General features: G+C 35.0%; 1 protein-coding gene across 18 annotated transcripts in view; it reads right to left on the bottom strand.

Annotated features, from left to right (window-relative positions):
• The window catches only part of EIF4G3 (eukaryotic translation initiation factor 4 gamma 3), a 279,210-nt gene that overhangs the window by 74,480 nt on the left and 181,718 nt on the right, over positions 1-23,012 (bottom strand). For all 18 annotated transcript variants that reach the window (XM_025041397.1, XM_015598933.2, XM_015598925.2 and 15 more), the window contains one exon: positions 1,799-1,887. In XM_025041397.1, the coding sequence (XP_024897165.1) occupies positions 1,799-1,887 (89 nt within the window). The remainder of the gene's footprint in view (positions 1-1,798; positions 1,888-23,012) is intronic.

Raw genomic sequence — 23,012 nt, 5'->3', positions numbered from 1 at the left:
TCCTGAGGGGAGCTTAATGATTGGTGAAAATGAAGATGATGACAACCAATATTTACTAAACTATTCTAATAAATGCTCGATTTTATGAAAGGGACTAGGATTTCTGAAAAAAATCTGTGTGCAAGTGACCAAATACTTTTTTATTATACTTTTAAACTATAAGGTTAAGAAAAAAGTGATTGGTTCAAATGAGTCAAAACAGTTCTCATGTATGAAGAATAACAATCTAGAGCAGGTTTTAGCAAACTATGGCTCAGGGGCCAAATTCGGCTCCTCATCTATTTTTGTATAGTGTTCAAAGTAAGGATGGTTTGCACATCTGTAACGGTTGAAAAAAACTCTGAAGAATATTTTATGACACATGAATATTATATGAAATTCAAATTTCAATGTCCATCAATAAAGTTTTATTAAAATATAGCCACACTGATGTGCTTACTATGGCTGCTTACAGGCTACAGCAGCAGAGCTGAGAAATTGTGACAGGGACAGTCCACAAAGCTTAAACTATTTATTATGTGAACCGTTACAGCAAAAGTTTGCCAACCCCTGACCTAAGAAGGGTGACTATCTGAAGGCACAGAAATGGAGGTCTACCCATTTAATATTCAATAATGCTTAGAAATCTAGCCACAAGGCAAAGAAATATGAAGCATAATAGAAGACAACAAAAAAAAAAACAGCTGAATTTAAAGATAATCAGTTTATGAAGCTCTTACAGCCATACCAGGAATATATGCGATTCCCCTGCCTTTGGAAGGTATTTTATTCTTTGTAGAACCAACATTTTCTTGTTCAGCCACAAGGGGAGTGTAACAACTACCTCTACAGCTTACTGCCAATTCTTACCCCCAATAACCACAATGAAGCCACACTTATGAAACATTTTAGTGGTTGCTATGGGACTAACTGTGACATCAACAGAACATCATATAAGAGCAATGACAGGACAGGGAGAAGTAACAAAGGGGTAATGTGAGCTGCCTGAAGAGGGTAAGAGTTATAACTAGATAGAAATGCCTTATGAAATAAATGTATTTAGAGTTATTTTAGAATAATTTCTATATTTTAATGTTATCATCTTAAAACTTCAATAAAAATCATTTTAATATAATTGATATAAGAAGAGTTCAAAATGAAAAAACCATAGAGACTATTTATACTACTTTTCATTTATAAGCTTCAGCACATAATACTAAGGACACTGAGACTGCAGACTATGAACTTGGTAGAATATTCCTCAGGACTAAATCTGCCCTTGCTTCTTCCTCACACCATCTAGACCTGGTGTGCTTTGACCTACAGCAAAATCTGGTGTGGTTTAGTTCAAACAAACCGTATGTGAAAAGTTATGTTACTGAGTCGCAGTTAAAAGATGACAGATTCAAAATTAATTTCCATAAAATGAGCCTGATGATTTCTACCACCACTGCTAATGGATATGTGAAAAAATTATCTTCATTTTTCTTTATCGGATTAGTCTTTCTATCCGGTTAATATAAGGAAAATTTCAATTGAAAGAACCAAGGGTCACCAAAAATTACACAATAACTTATTTTTGCCATTTTAGAAGAGATATTTTGAAAGAGAGACAAGAGGTCCACAAAATTGAACATGCTATTAAAATTTTTCAAATTCTGTAAATACACTATTATAAAAGTCAGAGTCTGAGCTTGATATATCAAGTTTTGCTTAAAAAACAGTATCTCAAGAAAGAGGTATGTATAAAGCCACATGTCTTAGAAAATGGCACCACTGCTCTGAAGATGGACCAAAGAGATTTATTGTTGCCTCTTACCTCCAATTCTGTTTCTAATACCTCTTCAGTGGTTCGGGTCCGATCTTTTGGTTTCTTCCACATCTTTGGTGCAGTTATAGCTGTCTGAGCTGAAATACAAGATCAGGCTGTAATTACTTTCCACTGCGAAGTCATGTTTGGAAATATTACGTCTTAAATGATAACTGTATTCAAATTTAGCAGAACAAATGAAGGCTTCACCCATACCGAGGAGATACATGGAGACTAATCAACCCATCTGTCTGGGACAGCCTCAAATCTTTTTTGGAAGAACAGTAGAATCAGAATACTCACACTGTTTGGGGGCATGATGAAAAGGAGACATTTAACACACTACTCAAAATTACCGTACCATCATAAAAAAAACCCCTGTAAACTCCTTTGTTACATACACCTCAAACCAATTTTTCTTTATACTTCCACTCAGGGACCATAATGAAGAATAAAACATTACTTGATCAATTGTTATTCTTCCTTCGTGGCCTACTTGAAAGTAAACCATTTTCTCGAAGTATGGAACTCAGCTTATGATAACTGCAGGGTTTAAATTTGCTGTTGCCTCATAGTCTTATACTGAATATATATATTCATATATTCGTAAATGTATGCATGGATCTTTGATTTGTAAAACCAGTTAGTTTTATGTGCATCTCTCCAAAATGCTTATGATTAATTCTGCTTCCATAGCAGAATCCTTTTTAAGAGTTATGATGTTTGGGGGAGTCTGTACATTTCATTTTAAATTTCTTGTATGCATGAATTCATTTCTAAATTCTATTCATCGAAAAGAGGACAAATACTTTCTGGAAGAGTCTTTGGGATCAAATATAAACTCATCCTGCCTCTAAACAACAAAAATAAAAGATGTTTCTTTTTAAGAATATATCAAATGTATCCTCGAAAACATTAAATATTTCTTCTATGGGTAACATAACACATTTAGCATCATGCTTTTTTAAAAAAAATAGCTACTTATATAGCAGGGATTGTTACTGACTCTGTTTCAAGTGGCTATTTCAAGTTTTAATTTAAAGCAGTAATTCACAAAAGGAGGTGAAAGAAAGCACATCTCTTTAGGAGATACTCAGTCCTTTTATAAACTGAATACAGATATACACACACCTAGTGTTTAGTGAGTTTGTGATATACATCCCCTCTTCCTTCTACAATAACTGATAGAGATGTGCAGTAAATTTGGGGTGTGCTAGAAGAAGAGGTAGGGAAGGAGCAAAGAAGAGACATTGAGATAAAGGTGCCGACTCCCTGATTTAAAAGACAATTAACGTAGAATTAACTAGAATAACGGAATTAAATTTGACTGCTCAGATTTGTTCTTTCTTTTCTAATCCAGCCCCCATGTCTGCACCTTAGATTAGGCCCTTATTGCCACACTGATTCTTACTTAACACATCATATACAATACTGACTGAAGGATGGCTATTCCAAATAATGGATTTGACTGGATTATTTTATTTAAAATATTCTTTAAGGCCACCATCCACAGTGCCAAGCAAAATTCCTTAAACAGGATGGGCACTCAAATTTGTTGACTGAGCAAATAATACTAGCTCTGTGTGAAGAGGTATTACTGACATTCTAAAAACAAAGACATAGATTCTTTATTCTTTGTGTTATATTAACGCACCAAAGGACAAGTGACAACCTTTACATGAGATTCACAATGATCTGAACTTAGAGATGCCTCAAGCAGCCTTGCCTACTCCCTCCCATAAAAACTAAGTGGGCACATTTAATTTCTACTACTTTAAAATATAAAATAAACCCAAACCAAAAAAGTAATACTATAACCTAAAGTTTTCTGCAAATTTTTACATTATTGGCAGAAAACCACATTTTTCTTCAGTTTTTTTTTTTTTCCATGAAATGACTAATGTATAAATTCAGAAAAATATTAGGGACACAGACAAGTTTAATCAATGGGCTTTAATAAGACAGTCTTCTCTCTGACAGAGGTTTTAGAATTTGTCAAGGATTGCATCAGGTTAAAAATGTATCCATTTCAACTCCCACCCCATGAATGGAATCCAGACTCCAGAAAATTGTGCCATATTGCAACTGTTATAACTGGTAATGACTCCGTTTAACAAAAAAGAAAGCAAAATGCAGTTACATTTTCCCCATATCCATAAGATGTCTGACAAGTCATCCCTGTAAGTCCCTTGTTGTTCATTTGCTTTATATATATAGGCTCTATTGGAGTCAAGTTGCTGCTCTTGCAGATTAAAAGCTAACAACTCTGTGCAATCTAGGAAATATCTGCTGGACTTTAGTTAGAGAAAAGGGGCTAATATTCATAAATGGACTGGGTTTTATTAAACCTATATAAGTTTGTAAAAATAGTCTTCCATGAAGCCGAGGCAGTTAGAATACCGAGAAAACTGTTATGTAACATGGCAGATCATATAGGGATAGAAGAATCAAGAGTAGTTAAGAGACAGGGATATAATGCATCCTAAGGAACTACTCTGTAAAAACATCATCTAGAACATATACTCTTTTTTTTTTCCCCAGGAGTATCAGTTCTTAGAGAAACTCCAAGTAGTTAAGTCATGGTGTCTAGTCTAAAATCTCCACCCAGAGATGTCAGAAATGTTGCAAATTAAGTAAAGAATGACAAACATTACTGCTATCATTGACATAAATATATTCCATATTTAGATTATTCTTTCTTCTTTTAGTCCTGTCAGTCTTTACATGAGATAACTTTTTAATCTCAAGGTATTCCACTAGCTATGAAATATAATTCTGAAAACAACTTTTACTAAAGATACCGTGTTGTAAACTTAATATTGTTTCTCTTTACTGTACCGTATCTTCTTTATTACTTGTTTATTTACTAGTAGGCTAGGTACGCAAGTAAATTCTAAGGGTTAAAATTTTTTTAAAATTTCTTCTGGTGCCAAAATAAGTAAGAGACCTTTTCCACTCTTCCTTTTCTTAGATTGTTGTCTAGAAAAAGCTTACCATTTAGAACCCTCCTCTATCTCTGATATATGTGTAATTTATTTTTTTAATGCTAAAGTCTCTTGCCAGCTTTACAACTAAAGAATGTTTTTCTTAAGGGTCTGGGAGACATCTCTCTCTCAGCCACCATGGGAGTTTCACCTAGACAAGTGTTTTCTATAACCACCTGCCTGTCAAGAACACGTAGAAAGTTTAATTTTTCCTTTGGATAAAGGCAACTGACTAAAACAGATGGACACCCCAAATACTAGGAGAATTTAGGATGAATTAGATGTAACAGCAATAGTGCTGGCAGTCCTAATACAAGGCTGCGATTTCCTTCTGTCTGCAGTCTCATTTGTGGACTGCCTGCGATGCTCACTGCAGTCTTAATGCCTACTCAACAATAAAACTATCTTCTCTCTTTTCTACATCTGTGGAGAGGATTTTCTGGGTTGGGAGGAGACTTCACTTCTTTCCCCAACATTCCGGTAATGAGAATGGGATGGTCTGGGAGTGCCTGAAGTGAGTAGACCAGCCGAAGATCCTGTGGCCACATAACGCCTAGGTAAGAAACCCTGAATTATAAAAAGTTTCCTTTCTAGCTTTCTATTCTTTTGGAATATAACAGAAACTCCTTGGCTCTAAGACCTGAGATGAATGTGTCCAAAGGCTGGGTCTCTGGAATGATGTGACAGAAAACTGAGACCATGATGACTTATTAAGAATAGATACTTCACTGCTGGTAAGAGAACACAAGTGCATGGTCACAGGGTTGTATATAGAGTAGAATGTTGCAATAATAGAACTTTCAGTGAGAATTCCCATTCTTAACAACCAGTTCTAATCCCTTTTCTTTTCTGTCACTTTTTTCACATTTTTACTTTCCCTCTGGCTTTGAAATCTTAAAAGTTGGCAATAAATCATTCTGATTAAATCATATTCAATAATTCTGTATAGAGTTTCCTGAGGCTGATCCTATTTTGTCCTTCTTTTCCTTCTACAGATCCTCATGAGAATGTGGAAATTTTGATGATTTATCTAAGAAACTGTGGCAGAGTGAAGAAGAAACCCAGGTGAGAAAGGATAATTTTTTACAATGGCAATGTAAATGAACTGGAAAAGAAAAGTGTTAGCGATAAAATATGTAAAGAGGGAGGTCACTGAGAGATGTCAACCAAAAGAAACACTAGACAGTAAGTCTATCAGTGTTTTTCCAGCGTCTTTTCAGGGTTGCTATTTGAAATGTATGGATGGCTTGGTAATTATGTTTTCCATTATATGTTTAAAATAGGCTTCTGTTCTAAGACTGCTTCACAGAAATTCAGGGTCTACCTACCACTAGAACCAAAAAAGTAAGTATAACAAAATGAGTAGCCTAGACCTAAATTCTAACCAAAATATACATTTCTAACACAATTAACAATTTTTTACTTCTAGCTTTAACATTAAACACCAACAAAGAGTCAATTTGTAGATTAATTTTATTGATGTTCTCAATAGTTGCCCTTTAGATTTTATTTTTGTCCCCTATTTTCTATTTTGTTTATTTCCCCTATTATCTCTATTATTTCTTTTGGGTTTAATCTGCTCTTTTCTAAACTTCTGCTTTATTGAGACATAAATGACATAAAATTGTAAAATATTTAAAGTGTACATCATGCTGATTTGCTGTATGCATACACTGTGTAAAGATTCCCCTTCTAGTTAATTAACACATCAATCACCTCATATATTTACTTTTTTTTTTTCTTGGCAGAACACTGAAGTTCGATTCTCTAGCAAATTTCAGTTATACAATACAGTGTTATCAGCTATAGTCAAGATGTTCACATTACATATTGAACCTTAGTCATCTTATATACTCTGTTCTTTTAATAGTTTCTTCAGGTAGAGGCTGAGGTCAATAATTCGAGATCATTTTTCTTTTCTAATGTGGGCATTTAGTGTATAAATTGCAACTGAAGTACTGTCTTAGCAGTGTCTTAGGCAGAATAATGTACAACATCAAAGATGTCCATGTCAGAATCCCTGGAACTTGTGAATATGTCATCTTATATGGCAAAAGTGATTCTGCAGATCTGATTAAATTAAGGGATCCTGAGATGGGGGTCTATTATCTTGGCTTAACCCAGTGGATCCAATGTGATCAAAAGGTCCTTGTAAGTGGGAGGAAGGCCAGAGAACCTGAGAGCTTTGCAGAAGCCACACTGCTCACTTTGAAGATGATGGAGGAGGAATCATCGAGCAGTGGAATGTAGGAAGCCTCTGAAACAGGGGCCCTCAACTCGTGGGCCACAGTCTGTGGCCTGTTAGGAACCGGGCCACACAGGAGGAGGTGAGTGGCAGGCCAGTGAGCAAAGCTTCATCTGTATTTTCAGCCGCTCCCCAGCGCTAGCATAATTGCCTCAGCTCCATTTCAGATCATCTGGCATTAGAGTTTCAGAGAATCAGGAACCCTACTGTGAACTGCACATGCGAGGGATCTAGGTTGCGTGCTCCTTATGAGAATCTAATGCCTGATAATCTGAGGTACAGCTGAGGTGGTGATGTTAGCACTGGGGAACGGCTGCAAATACAGGTTAACATTAGCAGAGAGGTTCTGACTACACAGAGACCATAATAAATCAATTGCTTGCAGGCTCACATCAAAACCCTATCAGTGAGTGGCAAATGACAATTAAGTTGCATCTGGTAGCAGGTTTTAGAGTGGCAAGTGAGTTGATGCACTTCATTTGTACAGCTGCATGTGGTGACAGACTTTACGTCAGAATTCGACACTTATTTTAGTCAGCACATGGTCCACACATAATTTTATTTACACTTTCCTCTGTGCCTGTTTCCCACACTGTGCACTTATCTTAGTCACAGTTTTGGTAAGTCCACAAGCTAACTCTAGCCAAAATGAGTAAAAAACAAACGTCACTGGAGAAGTTCTTTGAAAGGAGGAAAGATCCAATGATGAGATAGCAGAAGACTCTAAGACTGCCAACAAAAAGAAAGTTGCATGTAAAAAGAAAATATCAAGAATCCTACTTAAATTACAGGTTCACTGCAACAGGTGATTCACACTCTCCAAGGCCGCTTTGTATTTGTGGCGACCGGTTATCCAACAAACCATGAAACCTTCAAAGCTGCTTCACCACATGGAGACCAAGCACCCTGCATTAAAAGACACACCACTGGAGTTTTTCAAAAGAAAAAAAAAATGCGAACACGAAGAACAGAAACAATTATTGAAGGCCGCCACTTCATCAAACATGTCTGTACTGAGAGCATCATTCTTTATGGCTAACTGCATTGCTAAAGCTAAAAAACTCTTTACTATTGGTGAAGAGCAGATCTTGCCTGATGCTAAGGACATTTGTTGTGAACTTTTAGGAGCAGCTGAAGTTCGAAAGATGGCACACATTCCTCTTTTGGCTAGCACCATAACTAGACGAATTGATGAAATAGCAGAAGATGCTGAGGCACAATTGTTAGAGAGAATTAATGAGTCACCATGGTACACAATCCAGGCTGACGAGTCTACCGATGTTGACAATAAGGCGACAATGCTTGTTTTTGTGATACATTTTTCAGGAGGATGTGCATGAGGATATGTTATGTGCACTTTTGTTGCCAACCAACACCAAAGCTGCAGAACTATTCAAGTCTTTGAATGAATACATATCAGGAAAACTGAATCAGTCATTTTGTGTCAGCATATGCATGGACAGAGTAGATGCCATGACTGGATGGTTTTCTGGTTTCTCTACTTGGGTCAAAGAGGTCACTTCTGAATGTGAGTCTATGCACTCTGTCATCCACAGAGAAATGCTGACTAGCTGAAAAATGTCACCTGAACTTAACATTTTAAAGGATGTGATTAAAATGATCAACCACATTAAAGTACATGCCCTAAACTCACATCTGTTCACGCAGCTCTGTGATGTGGACAGAGAGCACACATGTCTTCTCTTATACACAGAGGTGAGATGGCTTTCTGAAGGTAGACCACTGGCCAGAGTTTCTGAGTTATGAGAGCCGCTCCGCTCCAGAGATTTCTCTCAGAAAAATAGTCACCACTTGCAGCACATTTCAGTGACATGGAATGGGCTGCAAAACTTGCTTATGTGTTTGACATATTCGACCTGCTCAACCAACTCAATCTGTCACTTCAAGGGAGGACGACAATTATGTTCAAGTCGGCAGATAAAGTGGCTACATTCAAGGCCAAACTGGAATTATGGGGGTGACGAGTGAACACTGGGATTTTTGACATGTCTCAAACATTAGCAGAGATTTTGAAAGAGACTGAGCCAGGGCCTTCTTTCTCCCAGCTAGTGCACGATCACCTATCTCAGCTTTCAAAAGAGGTTTTGCATGACTTCCCAATCACAAAAGACCCCCGAACTGAGAAGGGATGGATCTGTGACCCATTTGTGATTAAACCAGGTGCATCGACTTTGTCCATGTTAGAAGAGGATCAAGTGCTTGAGACTGAAAAATGACAGTGGCCTTAAAAGTGTGTTTGAGACAACGTCAAACATCCGTATGTTCTGGATTAAAGTCAAAGCAGAATATCTCGAGATTGCCACAAAAGCACTGAAAAGCCTGCTTCCATTTACAACATCCTATCTTCGTGAAGCAGAGTTTTCTGCAGTGACAGCAACTAAAACAAGATTACGTAGTAGACTGGACATAAGCAACACACTTCAGGTGTCACTGTCTCCCATCACCCCCAGGTGGGACCATCTAGTTGCAGAGAAACAAGCACAGGGCTCCCACTGATTCTGCATTATGGGGAGCTGTATAAGTATTTCATTATATATTACAGTGTAATAATGATAGAAATAAAGTATACAATAAATGGAATGTGCTTGAATCATCTCGAAACCATCACCCCTCCCCAGCCAACCCCGGGTCCATGGAAAAATCGTCTTCTATGAAACCAGTCCCTGGAGCCAAAAATGCTAGAGGCTGCTGCTCTAAAAGATGGAAAAAGAAAAAACAAATTCTCTCATAAGCCTCCAGAAGAAACTCAAATCTATTGATAATCTCCATTTAGTGCAGTGAAACTGATTTTGGACTTCTGACCTCCCAAACTTATTAAGATAATAAATTTGTATTGTTTTAAGCCACTAAGTTTGTGGTGATCTGTTACAGTAAAAATAGAAAATGACTATAACCATAAATTTTGATTTGGGTTTTATTTTCGTTTAGTTCAAAATACTTTATAATTTTACTTTTGATTTCTTCTTTGACATAGGTTAGTTAAAAGTGTGCTATTTAGTTTCCAAATACTTTCAAGAGATACTTTTCTTACTAATTTTTCCAATTTAATTGCTTTGTGGTCAGAGAACATACCTTCTTTGATTTGAATCATTTCAAATCTATTAAGACATGCTTAATGACTCACAATATGGCCTACCTAGGTAAATCTGCCATTTGCACTTGTGGACCTGCTATTTGAGTGTTTAATACGTGTCAGGTCATATTAGTTGATTATGCAGTTCAAGTCTTCGATAGACTCACTAATTTTCTCTCTACTAATTATATCAATTATGTTTTTCTAATTGTGTCTTTGAAACTTCAAGGTGTTCAAGTGGTCTGGGTGGTTTCTGAAGTAATTAAAACATAAGCATATCCAGGTATCTAATATGAACCTGCTAAAAAATGATCATTTTTAAAGTTTTTAAAATAGCATGTATGTATTCTTCCATTTATGAAAAGAAATATATAACTATACATCCAAGTAATATAATTCAAGGGTTTTTCTCTTCCTACTTTTGTTGCTTTTCAACTTTTAATTTTCTTTTTTTTTAAATGACAAAAGTTATCAACCGAAACAAACTAATATAAAGGTAATACCCCTCTCCCAAACTAGCAAATTCTAGTTGCCTGAGGTGAAAAACATTAACAATTTCTGATTAACAGTCTGCCATATCTTTATGTCTCATACAAACAATCAAAATTAAATATATTTTGGTTTACCTTAAATAGAAAAATAGGTCATACTATACAAGTTGTTTTGCAAAGTGCTTCCCCTTGCTTAATTATGAAAATCTTTCATAGTTAGCACACCAATCTACCTCATTCACATATCCTCTGCTCAATATTCCATAGTACACATGTACCATTCCTCTTAAAAGACCTTATGTTTTGTTTTTCCTGCCACAAAAGTCACTTTTAAATACTTAATTACTAGTACTTTTATTTCCAAAACTGGTAATTTTATTTCAAAAAAAAGTGTGCACGGGCTAGCATACATTTATTTGAATAGCTATTGCCAGATTTAGTTCCAGAAAGGTTGAAGTAATTCACACTATCACAAATACATGAGTGTTGGATTTCCTCCATTCTCACAGGTACTTGATATTAAATTTGTCAAATAAATAGCTAAAAACTGGTACTTCCACACTCACTAATGAAAGTGAGCACCTCTTCCTATTTTTATTGGTTATCTGTTCTTTTTTGTGTAAATTTATTTTTATCCTTTATTCATTCTTCTATTAGCTTGCTGGCTTTTTTCTTTTTTTTAACCTGCAGGTACTCTATACAGATTAATCTTTCACATACCATTGTCTTTTTATTTTCTTTTTGCCAGGGCCAAATTCAGAATTTTATTTATTATAATTTTACAATAAAATTTCTCTTGTGTATTATCTTTACAAACAACACTAACAAAAAAATGAAAGAAAACATGCATCTTAATTTGAAATTAAGGTAAGTTCAGTTTTCTTTTATGATAATGTCGCAAATACCTATCAATGTACCACTTTAAAATCTAAAGATTTTAAATGGGTTCACTTGAATGAGAATGAAGCCACTAAGGAGCCTCACCATATTTCAGAGCTGTGTCTCTCTACTTTCTGAGGCATAGCAAAACTAGAACTTCAGCTTCTGCCTTCTAGTCAACAGCACGACTATTTCCTGCCCTACCAGTGCTAAAATTTTTACCACCAACCCACTAAATTCCACACAATTAAAGACCTGAGTTCAAGTTAAGAATGCATTATTGGAGTTTGAGCCTTTTGAGATGAGGACTGTGTCTTATTGGTTTCCTTTGTATATTCAGCATCTAATATAGTACCTGACCTATAGAAGATGCTCACTGAAAATGTTAATGAATAAATGTCCCGTAATCAAAATTAAATCCAAGGTTAATGTTTCTCTACAACAACAATAAACACTGGTTCGGTCTCTAGGTATTAGTAGGTACTATTATATTATTTCCATTTTAGGAGGAAACTGAAAAATAGGTTAATTAAATTGCCCCAATACCTAGAGAGAGTAAAGTTTGGAGCTAGAATTAAAACACAGCCCTTATCTCCAAAGCCCTTGTCTTTCCAACAGATACCCTGCCTCTCAACTCTACCTTGTTCCTTCACTTTCTTGTCTGAATCCCAACTTTACTTTCAGTTTGGTTAAGTTGTCTCTTGTTTTTGTAGCAGGAGAGGATGTGGAGTTAAGCAAAGGAGAAAACTGCTGTTTGTTACATCTACAGCATGGTATGTCAAGTCATTAGGAAAATAAAACAGCAAAGTGACTGTAAGTAGAAGGTTTGTTCCAAAAAGCTCAATAGAGAACAGTCTATTATGCAATTCTGTCAGCAGCGAGAACAAAGATGACTCCTATGAGACCATCAGCATATTTTCTAGGCCTCTGTATTATATTTAACTGCTCTTTCTGCAGTGTAGTAAGTATTTTTGCATTTCAATAAATGCTTTTGTGCCATTTCTTCCATAATCAAACTAGACTGCAATTTAAGGTAAATCTAGTACAGATGAGGAAATGTCAATCACTACAGCACAAACACAATTTGAGAATAGACTACAAGTAGTTATGTCTACTCAATGCTTTTCATCTCTAAATACAACACTACAAGTCATTGCCCTGAATATATAAACCTGGATTTAAAAAAACACCCTCCAATCTGATGATCAGTGAGTCCACATTACCAGTGCTTTGCAAAGTGCAGAGTCTACTAGAATCTTAATCTGAGGGAACCACTATGAATAATAAAATACACCTTGATAGGTGTGATCACTCACTCCCTTAGTTCTTTATCTACTGATGAACATTAGGATCATTTCTACTTTGGGGATATTACAAATAACATTGCTGTGAACACCAGTGTACAAATCTTTGTATGGAGATACGCTGTCATTTCTCTTGAGTAAATACCTAGGAGTGAAATGGCTGGGTTATATGTAAATTTATATTTAACTTTTTAAGAAACTGCAAACCATTTCCCAGGTACTTGTGTCATTTTATATCCCCAACAGCAATGTATGAGAACTTCAGGCTATCCCTTTTCTGGTGAATTACCTTTGCACCTTTTCCAAAAGCATGTTCTGTATATTACATATGGGTCTATTTCTGGATTCTGTTTTCGTCCATTGATCTAGTTGTCTTTCTTGATGCCAATACCACACTGTCATGACAACTGAGGCTTGTAATAACTCTTAAAATCAGATAGTGTTATGTCTTCCAACTTTAATTTTCTTTTTCAAAATTGTTTTGGCCATTCTAGGTCCTTTGCTTTTCTATATTTTACAATCAGTTTTTTCTATAACTTTTTTCTACAAAAAAGCCTGTTGGAATTTGAGGCTTGTGTTTATAGAAAGAATTGATATCTTACAATATTGAGTTATCTGACCAATGAACATGTTACATTTTGACACTTAAGTCTTTTTAATTCTCTCAGCAATATTTTGAAGTTGTTAATGTACAGGTCTTTAAAAATTTTTTTAAATTCATACTTTTTGATCCTATTTTACATGGTATTTTTTATTTCAATTTTTGACTTTTCATTAGTATATGGAAATACAATAGACTTTTTTTGGTCTTATATCTGGCAACCTTGTTCAAATTCACTTACTAGTTTTATTAGCATTTTTTTTTTTTGAGATTTCTTTGTACTTTCTATGTAATACTCATGTTGTTTCTGAACAAAGATAGTTTTACTTCATTTCTTTCTAAATGGATGCATCTTTTATTTCTTCCATTCGCCACTGTACTGGTGGTTCTAGCTAGTGTAGTCAAAAAGTATTTTAAGTTACAATTCATCTAAAAATAAATTCAAATTTTAGAGACAATCTAGTCTATTAATGAAGTCTGAAGAAAATGTCAGCATCTATTTATTCCAATTACAATTATTCAAATATTTGATAAACCAAATAGTACTTTGCCTTAAATCCAAACAAGTAAAAATTTTAAGCACTCTACTTTTATGAAAAATTGACCTGATACAAATGGTATCAGAAATTTATGCAAAAAAATACATTTCAGAGAAATATTTCCATTCTCTCTATTTGTATTATTGAACAATGGTAATTAATGTTAATCATAAATGAGGGATTGTAGAGTCCTAGAGAATATTAGGAATTATCAAAAACAAACTGGTAGCTACATTTAGAAAATCAACAATCCATGTTTCATATATATGATTCTCATTAGAACCAAGAAACTTAACTGCAAAATTGATAATAAAACTTGTTTTTAGTTGCATTTCTGACAAAAGTAATTCATATATATGGACAAAAAAATATATCAGAACAGTGAATTAAGAGTGAGAAAGTCTTCTTCTCATCTTGTTCCCAGGTCTCTCTCTCCAGAGGAGACATTATTAAGTATTAATTACTTATCTTTTGGAAAATATCAGTGTATATGCAATCTTGTATGTATATTACATGTGTGAATGTAATACACATACTATACACTGTATTTTGCATCTTGGCATGGTTTTAGAATCAGAGTAGACCCCATTTGTAACATGTAGAGTCATGTTTTTAGGGGTTATAATATGAGTTAAAAATATGATTTGTGCAATTTATGAAATATCTTAAAATGTGCAGCATCACATTTCAAACGAGTATCTCCCTATATAATCAGATATACTGATTTAATTATTTCAAATATCACTTGAATGTTACTTGAATTCTGTTAAAAATGATTATTTATATTTATTTGATATAATATTTAATTATTTAATTAGTTATATTTAATATGTGGTAACAGAAAGAAATCTAACTATGGGCGATTAACATACAATGCAAAATATATATGACTTACTGTTGAATTGCACACTTGAAACTTACTGGATTTCATTAACCAATGTCACCATAATAAACAATAAAAATAAAAATAATTTTAAATTAAAATAGTAATAATTAATAATTTAAAATGACAGCTCTGGGACTCATAATTGCTGGAAAAAATGACAACTATTAAAATGGCATTATGTTATAAAAACCTTATTACTTTTCAGATGTTATAAGTATCTCACTGAATACTGAATGCTATCATATAAACGACTTCTATTTTTATTTTTTAAATGGTGCACTAGGTACTAACATGCAGCCTAGGTTACATGGTTTGGAATCAGTAGAAACTTGGTACTAACTAATTAGGAATGACAGCTTCTGTGCTTCTGCCGTTCCATATTAGCTATTGAAGGTGAATACATTTAACTTAGAAATAAATATTACATTTATTTCCAATATAAAATGAATATCTTACGTTGCAAGAATTATTTTAAATAATTTAAAATTTTGATTGTTGAAGTTTAAGGTTTTACAGTATATTTTAAGGTTTTACAGTTTATCATAAAAAGCAATATAGAGAAGTGCGCTGGCTATGGAACTGAGTTTAAATGCTGACTATGCCGTTTACTGGCTATGTATATAATCTTCAGCAAGTATTATCCTGTGTCTCCACCTCTTCTGTAAAACAGGATAAACAAGGCTGTTGTGAGGGTTCAAGAGGTTGATACAACAGTCCCTAATAGTGAGCATGTAATTAATGAAAGCTATTACTATTAAAATAAAAAAAATCTTTCCTACTAGGGTGATGTGACTTATTTTAAATACACTTGATTTGTCAGTCATATTATCACCTTCCCTGCAAAAAAATACCAAAACACAAGAACAAACCAACACCAACAAAAACTTATTCATTTGCTTAAGTGAGTGAACAAATACTTAATAAAAGATCTGTGGAGAATATAAATCGGTTTACTAATCTTGAAGAAAGTATGGGAGAGCTGGAGAGATAAAATGTATACATATCAATATTGATAAAACACTACAAGTACTCTAAATTGATATATTTAGGTGTTAAGAATCAAGTAATTATCAGAATGGAAAAATCTGTGAAGACAGTCACATTTAAAAAATTAAATTTGGGGCAGGTTCTTTAACAGGGTATAGGTTGAGAAGACAGCAGCAAGGCAACAATGTAAGTATCAGCACCTATCAAATAGGTGTGGAGGATTGGCACAAATAAATAAATAAATAAAGGTAAACCTAGGGACAGACAATGACTAATGAAGGGCCTTGAAGGCTAACCTGAGAGCCTGGATCTTATACCTTTGAAACAAAAATTCTGTAACTCTTGGAGAGATACATCCAGAAAGAGTATTTTCTTGGGAATACTTTTCTGGGAAGTATGTGATGAAAATATTCTTCAAGAAGTCTCAAAGCAGAGAGAACTGCACTAGCTGAGGTAATAATGAGTATATGAAATAGACTAGAAAGGAATGGGGATTGAACAGATGGATGGAAAATTAATAGGATGGATAGCTGGAAGAGCAAGAAAGGCTTGGCAGGGTCCTGGGTAGAAGCTGTAGGTGGTCTTTGAGAGGGTGGCTCAACTGAGGCAAAATATACAACTAGATTATATACAAGGAAATTGTTACTTCTAAAACAGATCCCTTTGTACATCAAACACAAATAACAACCCTGCCTTCCCAGCCCAGTGGGGTATTCCATATCTGTGACATCAAATAATGTCCCTAGAATGTTTACTACAGTGGTGCATCCACCACCTAGCTGAGAATATCCTCTCAAACTTAGGTAAAATATAACTACTAGTAAATAGTAAGAATAAAAATAATACATACTTCAGACGTAAAATACCTCAAAAGAGAATGTGGTTTTGGTTGCACCGCAACATTCCTCTATGTCTGATACTGTTGATTATGATGTTTTTGTTGAAACCTACTCCTAAATTTCTAAGCTGTAACTTCTCTAACTTGAATCGTTTCTATTGTCAGGGTTTTTACCATGAAATTCTTAGGTTGATGCCTCTTTATTATTTAGATGCTGGCAGCACAACCACTTAGTCCTATTCATTTTATTAAAATATTTTAATAGCTTTATTGAGATATAATTCACATACTACAAAATTCACCTTTTTAAAGTATACAATTCAGTGGTTTATATCATATTCACAGAGTTGTGCAACCATCATCACTAACTTTAGAACACTTTCATCACCCCCAAAAGAGATCCCAAACCCACTAGCACTTTCTCCTTGCTCTCCTCTCTCCCCAACCCGTGGCAACTAATCATCTACTTTATGTCACTAAGGATTTGCTTATTCTAAAAATTTCATATATATAGTGGTCTTCTGTGACTTTTTCACTTAACATGTTTTCAAGGTTCACCTATGAACCTTGTAGTTGTATCAGTATTTCCATTCCTTTTCACATTTTATACACACACACACACACACACACACACACACACACACACACACACACACACACACACACACACACACACACACACACACACACACACACACAGCCCCTTGTATGGCTGAATAATATTCCATATTTTATACACATACACCACATTTTGTTTATCCATTCATCAACTGATTAATGTTTTGGGTTATTTCCACTTTCTGGCTAACTTTTTAACTTTTTTCCTTTTAGTTTTCTTCCTAATTTTTTATTCCTGACTTACCCAAAAAATTAACAATTATTACTATCCTCTACTTTAATGCATGCTTGAAATTTTCAATGGTATAGACGCTCCTTAAAATTCACTATTCTAGGCAGAACTTCTCCTTCTCAAATGTCAGCAGAGGTCACCTTGGGATATGTCTGATCATTGTGAAGATTCAATGACATAATGGGTATAAAAGCCTTTATACATGCATAGGGACTATTCTAAGAGATTTTCTACTTCTCATGTCCGGGATTTAATTAAGTAGTTTTCAGATGGTATCTTCTTGAGCATCTCTTCTTTGGAACATAAATTCCCAAGGACAGAGATCATGACATCCATTTGTTCTGTGTAATATTAGTACAGTTTGAAGGGAACCTGTGGGCCCTTATACTAGCTGAAAATAGAAACATTAGTAATGCTTAATATTTATAGAGTGGTTAGTATATATCAGACACTGTGCTAAGTGCTTTACTTACATCACATTTCATCTTCATTACAACTTTATATAAAGTACATACTCTTATTATCTTCATTTCTGGATGAGAAAACAGACTCAGAGAAGTTAAGAAACTTGCCCAAGGTCTCATATGTAGACAAAGGGAAAGGCTAAGACTCATGAGTGTCTGCCTCTGTTGCCTTAATCTTGACCACTACACTTTATTGCTAGTGTTTAGATTAACCAAACACATGAAAAGTTACATTCAGATCCTATGCATATATACTCAGAAGACTGCTACTCTAACTACATATAACAAGACCTTGCAGTAAAAAGTGAGAAGCTGAGAGTTTATCTTGAAGGTGAATGCCTTCCACTGTCACAGCACCCTGAAAGGTTTCAGCAGACAGGAGCGATAAGGCCAGATCTATATTTTAAAGAGATGATTGCTTAGTAGAGAATGAATCTGAAGTGGGACAAAACTGGGAAGTGAGCAGCATCCACGCAGAAGTGCAGGTCTACGGCAGTGGTAGAAGGAAATAAAGAGGAGGGGACAAATTCAACAACCAACCCAGGTAAAACAACCGTATGTGAAAGAAAAGTGACTCAAAGGAAAAGTCCATCAACAGTGGCTTCAGGATTGTCGCTTAATTAAAGCCAGTGCCACTAACTGAGATAAAGGAACAGGTTTAGGGCAATAGGTGATTAGTATTGGACATATTTAACATTTTTTTCCACATGTCTGGTATTGGACATATTTAATTTGAGATGTTTTGGGATTTTCAAGTGGAGACAGGCAATTGGTAATATAAGACTGAAGCTCAGAAGAGATATTCACATGGAGATAAAAATTTAGAAGTCATTAGTATATGCCATTGAGAGGCGACTACTATTAGAGTGGATTAAATCACCCATGAAGAATGTGTTAAATAATAACAGAATTGGAACATATAAATATGAGGGAATTTTTTTTGAGTAATGGAACTGTCTATATTTGACTGTAGTGGTAATTACAGGACTTTATGTGTCTATCAAAATTCACATAAATGAGTGCTAACAAGTGAATTTTACTGCATATAAATTATACTGAATAAAAGAAAAAGAGCAATTGATAGTGTTACATGTGGTAAAAAGACCAATAAGATAAACGTACATCCACTGGCAATCTGGCTGAGGGAAATTCAACTAGCATGTTGGTAGCAGATTACATTAGTTGAACAGTAAACAGGGTAGAAGCAAGAATGGTAAACTCTTCATGAGAAGTTTGGATGAGAAGTGGAAGAGGGAGTTTAAATGGTAGTTACATGAGCATGAATGACTGAGGAAGTGTTTTGGGGATGAGAAAGACTTCAGCATATTTATGAGAAAGAAGTCCATGGAGAGGCAGTGAATATATATGAGACTGCAAGTGAATATATAAGAGACTGATGAAAGTTCAGATAGAGACAGGTTTGTAGCTTGGGCAGACGACTGAAAAAGGCATTCTCAGTGCACTCAGTTTTCTAAACAATGGGAGAAACAAGGCCATCTGCTGAGGGTGAGCAGGGCTGGATTGTACAGAATTTTATAACAGGGAGGTCATAAAAGGAATGGCTTGGGGTGAAGAGTGTTTATTTGTAGAGGCACTTACATTCACAGTGGTGTGATCTTCTCCAGTAGTGCTCTGCCTACTGGAATTTAAGAATAGAGAAGACGGAGTATAGTACTATTTCTCAAAAGGAAAAAGGGGTAAGAAAATTCACAGATTTTGGTAAGAGGGTAGCTCAGATAATCCTCCTTCCCCATCTTTGCTCAAATCTCATGTTGTTGAGATCAGAGGTCTACAACTCTGATCATGTTGTTTAAATACTACAACCTGCTGCCTCCTCCAGCATTCCTGTCCTGCTTGATTATTTTTATAGCACTTAAAACTTTCCAACATACAACTGGAGTAGGGGTTTTCGGATTCTTCATTGATAAATGTCAAGCGCCCAGAAAACGACTAATTCATAGTAGACCTTCATTAACTATTTGTGGCTGAAACAGGCAGGCTTTCACATCTCCCTTTGAACCTGTGTCACATGCAGAAATGTGTAATCTCTAAAGCCTGAAAATGTTAAAAGAACTTTATAGCAATATAAGCATGTTAGAATAATAGAAATGTGAAGTAAGGGAAGGTTTGGGTTGCAACTCTTCCTGTGACCTATTTAACATTCCATGGCTTATTTTCGCTATCAGCAAAATAGCAATAATTTTATCCCAGGAATAATTGCTTAAATCATAAAATTAATGCTTGATATGTCTGAGAAAAGGCTTTGTAAACATAAAGAAAGATGACCTTATTATGACTGTAACTAAATTACCAAGTACTATTAATACTGCAATAGGTAATGGAGAATTGACATATTGAAGGAAATGCATTTTGGAGATGTTTCTGCGTTAGTAGGGAAAAATTATCTCGTCAAAGATATTGAAAATAGTTCTCAAGGTCAAGGATAGTGGAGAAAGGAAAGCTTTTAGCAAGACTAAGTTTTCCTGAAAAGAGTTCCCTTTTGCCTGAAAGAATAGCATGCCCCTAAACTACCCTGTCTGGACTACCCTGTCTGGAAGCAGGTAAATCAAATGGTTTCTTTTGGAAGCAGATTAATTACTAAGTCTGGGGGGAAAAGGGCAAACTTCTGAACAAAGAATCTACGTCTATTCATGAAGATATGCATGACTAAGTTAATTAATACCCAATGAATGAAACCTTGGGGCTCACGTTGCAAAGAAATGAACTACTGTAAATAGTAGCTCAGTGTACACCCTATGAAGAGGCAAGAACGTGTGCAAGGTGCTTGCCAGAGGCTTGGCACCTGCACCTGTTAGTAAACTCCACCATCAGGTGTTTGGGCTCATTGTGCAGCACATGAATGACAGAATTGGAGCCAGCAGCCAGGATTCTCCAGAGAATGCTTAAGATTTCACTGTGGAAGGCAATAAGAAAACAGGAATGACATAGCAGAAATATACTTTTTAGGCAGTTTTGTTGAGAATATTTTTACAAATAAGGTGGGGAAAACCAATAATTTTAATTTCCTTATTCCCAAGGATCACTCAGGACTCAAGTCTCTAGAAAAAGAAACCAAGAGTCCTTCCTTTAAGGATTGCTCTGCTGGTTTTGATGACATGAAATCAGGAACATTTGGGAAGTTTTGTTCCCAGGGTTCCAGAACATATTTCTCTAGAGGAATATAAGAAGTTAAATAATAACAGTGTATATTAGGGGAAGGATTATGCCTAAATCTCACGGGGATATTTCAAATACTTCTCAGAAGGTATAAGTTGAACAAAGGCAAGAATAAATTTTAAATTCCCTATTCCTGCTACTCACCTTGAGATCATGGTTTTAAAAATGAGTCTTTTTCAGGTTAGTCTACCCAAACTGCAAGACTTTTATGTCTCTGGTTTTATGTTCACTTATGTTTTATTTCTTTTAAAATACTGTCAATATCTCACTGGTAAAGTATGCTCCCTTTATACTAAAGTAAAATAAAACCACCAAAGGAGAATAGCAATTTGGTCGGCTATATGGACCAGTATTTCATTAATATCACTCAAAACATACAATCATATCTCTATCTGAGAAATCTCTCATCTTGCAATCTATAGAATCTGGAAACCATCCTCAACCTTAGCTGAGCTTACGATCCTAAAAGGGAAACTCCTGGAAGCCACACAAACAAGATCAGTTGCTGTTGTCACTATAGCCACTACATACACGACTGAAGATGTGGGATCCAGTCTCTATAACCAAGGAGTTTACATTTTAATACCCTTGAGGGAGATATGAGATCTTGGATCCCTGCAAAATGAGGACTTGGAACTGAGATTCTTACAAAAAGCTCTGAGATTCCTAACAGGGTAACAGTCTCAGTGAAAAGGTAGCTAAAACAATAAAACAGAACAAAATAAAGTAATGAACCAACAGAGTGATGACAAGGAAGGATGTTTGGTTTCAGCTAGGTGGAGAGGGACCGCTGTCATCCTTATAAATTAGTGTCCACAGAGAATGTCTTCACACTTTGTTTAGGGTATGAAAGTAGATTTAGGACATTAAACTCAGATTAAGTTTCAGCAGATGCTTTCCCAAGACATTTAGTAAGTAAAGTAAACACAAACCTGCTTTGGGAGGACTTGCCCTCAATCTACATCCAGGAAAACTTAGCTGAATATGAGTTCATAAAACAAATTTATAAAATATACAAAGAAACAACACACCATGAGCAAGAGCTGGAAGATAAAATAGACTAAAGATGAGAAATCTCTCTCTGCCAAAAGGATTTCAAATAATAGTTTAATATCAAACAGATATTAAAAAGAAAAATCACTATTTTAAAAAACAGAAAAGTTCTTGGTACACAGTGCATGCCTTCAGGAAATTGTACAAAATGAATTCCTAATGGTGAGTAGAGAATGTTTTTCCACTAGTTCTGAAACTCCCTTCTCTTCCCTACCAAATATACATAGAAAGCATAATAAAAATTCCTAAGACTTGAAGAAATCTTCCAATTAATATAGATTTTTGCACATTTAATTATTGCAGTGATTGTATGAATCAAGTAATTGAAAGTCTGGCCTATTTCTGAGACTTTTCAGAGTACACTGAAGATAAACACACACAATTCTCACTTTACAGGGCTTGCTCTTCAACACCGAAGCATGCAAAATTGCTGCATTTTGCTAGTCAGAATTATGATCGAGAACAGTTGCAATTAAGTGTTTTCCAGCAGAAGCGGGACCATATCCCTAAATCTGACTTTAATTACTGCTTTAAATTAGTATCTCCATACCAACCACTGTGCATTTTTATGCATCACATCTGTCAAAAGAAAATGGTTTCTGAAGCCAGCTTTAAAGTGTTTCCTCAGGTGAGACAGTAAGAATTAGTCTCAAAATCAACAACCAAAGACTGGTATCTAAACCAAACTCTTATTATTTAATAACCTCTCAAAGTAAACAAGGTACACTAAACAAATAAGTGCAAAAAAGACTGTACTCATTAAGAATATAACAACTTCACGCTGATATATCTAAAAGAATGATGATAATCTAAATTTTCACTTAACTTTTG

Source organism: Pteropus alecto, unplaced genomic scaffold, assembly GCF_000325575.1.
Source record: "Pteropus alecto unplaced genomic scaffold, ASM32557v1 scaffold39, whole genome shotgun sequence".
In the NCBI taxonomy this organism is placed as follows: Eukaryota; Metazoa; Chordata; class Mammalia; order Chiroptera; family Pteropodidae; genus Pteropus; species Pteropus alecto.
Note: the sequence above shows the minus strand (reverse complement) of the source record. Positions and strands in the feature narration are given on the sequence as shown.